The sequence below is a fragment of the Rhincodon typus genome, chromosome 5 (genome assembly GCF_021869965.1).
Source record: "Rhincodon typus isolate 14 chromosome 5, sRhiTyp1.1, whole genome shotgun sequence".
In the NCBI taxonomy this organism is placed as follows: domain Eukaryota; kingdom Metazoa; phylum Chordata; class Chondrichthyes; order Orectolobiformes; family Rhincodontidae; genus Rhincodon; species Rhincodon typus.
The window spans coordinates 274,973-279,451 of NC_063336.1; the positions used below are offsets into that span (position 1 = coordinate 274,973).

Consider the following 4,479-nt stretch of genomic DNA (forward strand, 5'->3'; position numbering starts at 1 on the left):
CATCGGCAGTTCCCACTACCTCAGAAGGAGAGGTGTGTTTTCCTGGTTCAGCCTTGGAATTTAATCACATAACATGCCTCTGGCTGGGTGCTCACTTTAAGCTACAAGTATCAACAGTTTTTGAGGAGTCACACATGGTACTTTGTAGTTAAAGCATACTGATCGACTTGAAAGTTTTTGGAATATATAGATGATGTTTAATCTCTGGGAGGTGGTATGATATAATCAAAGCAGAGACACAGATTGCAGAAATAAATGTATTGCTTGTGGTGATTGAGTAAAGCATTTACTTATGGAATGGGGTTGTACAAATGAGGCTTCAGTTCCAGCACACACAGGATCATAGAATCCCTACAGTGCAAATCGAGGCCATCAAAAACAGCTTCCCACCCAGATCTATCCCTGTAACCCTGCATTTAGCACGGCCAATCCACCGAATCTGCACATCTTTGGACTTCGGGAGGTAACCGGAGCACCCGGTGAAAACACATGCAGACACAGGGAGAACGTGTAAACTGAGGTTGTTGACTTGCTCGCCGAGCTGGTTTGTTCTCGTTCAGACGTTTCATCACCATGCTAGGTAACATCATCAGGGAGGCCTCCGATGAAGCGATGTTATTCTACTCTGCTTGGAATTTATACTGTCTGGTCCATTATGGTGAGTACTGTCATTTCTGGTTTTGTTCTCTATGGGTTTGTACATGGGGTCCAATTCTATATGTTTGTTGATTGCATTACTGGTGGAGAGCCAGGCCTCTAGGAACTCCTGTGTGTGTCTATGTTTTGCTTGAGCTTCTATGGTTACCTTGTCCCAGTTACATTGATGGCCTTCATTGTCTGAGTGTACCGATATTAAGGAGAGTTTGTCGTGCCGTTTTGCTGCTAGCTGCTGTTCATGTATTCTTTCCTGTCTATCTGATGTAATGTTTGTAGCAGTCATTGCATGGTATTTTGTAAACGACGTTGCTTCTGCATGTTGTGGGAATGGGGTCTTTAATCCTTGAGTGCTTGTCATAGAGTGGCTGTGGGCTTGTGGGCCACTGTGATTCCTAGTGGTTTTAGGAGTCTTGTTGTCAGTTCCAAAATGTTCTTGATGTAGGACAGTGGTCAACGTGTTAGGGCATACTGTGTCCTCCTGTTGTTCTCTGTTTTGTAGGCATCTGCGGATGAAGTTGTGGGGATATCCGTTTAAAGCAAGGATCTTGTACAAGTGTTCTTTCTCTTTCCTGCGTAGTTCCGGGGTGTTGCAGTGTGTCCTGGCCCGTTTAAGTAGTGTCCTAATGCAGCTTTGTTTGTGGGTGTTGGGGTGGTTGCTGTGGAAGTTGAGGATTTGATCAGTATGGGTTGTTTTTCTGTACACTGAGGTTTGGAACTCCCCGTTGTCATATGCTCAACTTTAACATCCAGAAACGGAAGGTGATTGCTGTTTTCTTCTTCCCGTGTGAATTTGATCCCTGTGAATACGCTGTTGATGAGGTGGTGGGTCTCTTCTAACTTGTTGTGTTTAATAATGACAAATGTGTTGTCTACATGCTGGATCCACAGTTTAGGTTGAATGTGGGGGAGGGTGGTGCGTTCTAGTCTTTGCATGACAGCTTCTGCGATGGTGACCCCCATTGGTGTACTGTTTAAATTTTTTTTTAATCTATCTGACCATTAAAGACAAAGTGTGTGGTGAGACAGAAGTGTAGTAGTTTAAGTATGTTGTCCTTGCTGATGGAATTGCTGGTCTGCGTTGCTGCTTCCTCTAGTAATGTGGCCACTGTTTCTTTGGCGAGTGGGATGTCAATTGATATGAAATGTGTAAACTGCACAGAGTCATCGAACCTGGGTCCCTGGCACTGTGAGGCAGAAGTTCTAACCACTGAACTACCATGCCACCCTGTTAATGTGGGAGCTGTTTGGATATTTGCACAAGGCGACAAAAGAGGGAGAAAAAGGGGGAGAGAAGTGAGAGGAAGAGGGGGAGAGGGGGCAGGAAGGAAAGACAGGTGTTTGAAGAGTGGGGTAATACAGAGGATAGCAATGGGGCAGCGGGGGGAAGACAGAGTTAGGAAGGAAGAGAAGGCAACATAGACCAGCACACTAGGGAACAAGAGAGGAGTGGGAGAGAGAGTGATACAGGTTGCTAGAGTGGAGAGGATGGAGGGTGCAGAGACCTGGGTGTGGAGTGTATGGTGCGGGGCGAACGACTGGTAGAAGATACACACATGAAGGAAAGAGGCAAGGGCAGGTGTTGAGGGATCAGAGAGTTTGGAAATAGCCTACCTACCGGTTGTTTGATTGCAGCATGTAGTTGTAGAAGTTGCTGTCAGATTTGAGAATATTCAAAGGAACCACACTGCTCACATCCTGCTCACTGGATTTCAGTAAATTCAGCTTCAGATTGACAGTGAAGAGGTAATCACGCACAGTCTCAGTCTCTGTCCCTGTCTTCAGACCTCGGCACACAACGTAGCTGCCAGGAGTGAGGAAATTGTTAATAACAAACCCTTCTACCAGCACCAGCCACACCCTCATGAACACTAACCCACTTACTGGCTGGCTTTCTCCATGACCAATGACAGTATGCTACCTCTACCATAGTCCCAATCGGCCCTTTGACCTTTGTAAGAATACATATTTATATTTATAGACCATATGAACAACTGGAAGATGAGAAACTGTTTAGACAGATTTTGGATTGAGAAGGATTTACCATGTGGCATCTTGGCAACGCTGTTTACAAGAAATCAAGTGAGTTTAGAGAAAAGACTAGCAAAGCTTTCAAACAGATAAGAGCTGGGGCCTGGGTCAAGGATGTCACAGAGCAGCTGCATAGGAACCTGGTTAGACTGCACCTGCAGGGCTGTGCACAGTTTTGGTCTCCTTCTCTCAAGAAAGATATTATTGCCATGGAGGGAGTGCAACCTGTTCCTGGGAAGGTGCAGCTGTTCTACGGAGAGAGATTGGGCAAACTGGGCCTGGATTCTCTATTTTCAAAGAATGAGGTGACCTCACTGAAACTTACAAGATACTAAAAAGGATAAGATGTGGAGGAGCCAGTGTTGGAATGGGGTGGACAAGGTCAGAAATCACACGACACCAGGTTACAGTCCAATTAGTTTATTTGAAAACACAAGCTTTCAGAGCGTGGCCCCTTCGTCAGGTGTTAGTGAGAAAGCACACAGAACACAGAATTTATAAGTAAAAGATCAAAGGGTCACACAACTGATAAGGATGCATTAAACAAATCTGAGATGCTGTTAAACCTTTAATCGGTTAGAGGATTTTATTTGATTGATATGTATATGTATGTCCTTGAATTTCTTTCAAACTTCTGCCCTGAGAGAAGTAAAGTATCAGTGTAAAGAAGAGGTGACATTTTAAGTTAAACAATGCATGGCAGGTGTGAAACATTGTTTAGAATCTGTTTGTGTTTTGGTTTGGAGTCAGACTGGTTTTATTTCTATAAATTGTGTGCTTTTTAAACAAAATAGAACGTATCTGCAAATACAAATTCACCCCAGAGATTCACGTACGCGTATGTGCATGCACACGGAAGAGAGGGGTGTTTCCCTTGGTTAGGGAGTCTGGAACCAGTGGGTTTAATTTAAATAAGTGGAATGCTGTATAGGTCTGAGATGAACAGGATTTTATTTCCTCAGAGGGTTGGGATCCTTTGAAATTCCCAAGGAGGCTGTAGAAGCTCGGCCTTTGAGGATGTTTAAGGTAGAGATTGATAGATTTGTGATAAGCAGTGCAAGCAGGGTGACAGGAATGGAGGTGTTGAAGACTTTGATCAGCCATGATCAGAGGGTTTGGCAGGCCAGGCTCAATGCATTTAATTGTCCCCTCCTGTTCGTATGTTCATCAGTTCACCCACTTGTTTCAAAGAATTCGCTTTGTTTTAAAATGAATAGATTATTTTAAGGTAAAGAATCTCATTCTGGATGGTAGTTGAATACATAACCAAGTGATCATTATAGTAGTTGACTGGAAACATTAAGACGAGTGGTGTGACGAATGGAGGATTGAATACCAGTGTGTTCCTCCTGACCAGCCTGACAACCTTCTTGATCATAAACCCAATCTGCCTTTAGTCCCCGTGGCTCCGACAATGTGTTCACCTCTCGGAGGTCTCATGTGCTTTCACTTGGCAGCCCCGACCCACAATTAGGACAGGACAGTAGATGCTGGTGATAACTCACCGTTCAGAGTTTGCAGGACGACTGGTGACAGGTTTGAACAGAGAGACTCGCTGAAAACACATGTACAGCAGGTAAATGAGACCCACGCTGAATGGGGTAAACAGGTCAAATGTCTTACACACAAAATGGCCACCTGCAGGTGAACACGAGAACATATAAAGTCAGGTCAGATTCAGAAACACCAGGTGACAGCCACCTGCGCCACCCCCCCCCCCCCCCCCCCCCCCCCCCCGTCCCCCTGCCCCAATTACCACACACCCCACCCTCCCCCCCCCCCACCCCACACACC

At 45.2% G+C, this 4,479-nt stretch overlaps 1 protein-coding gene across 1 annotated transcript in view; it reads right to left on the reverse strand.

Annotated features, from left to right (window-relative positions):
- Positions 1 to 4,479, reverse strand: part of cmtr1 (cap methyltransferase 1) — a 36,908-nt gene that overhangs the window by 13,151 nt on the left and 19,278 nt on the right. The window contains 2 exon segments of the mRNA XM_048597398.1: positions 2,273 to 2,458; positions 4,191 to 4,323. Coding sequence (XP_048453355.1) covers positions 2,273 to 2,458; positions 4,191 to 4,323 — 319 coding nt within the window.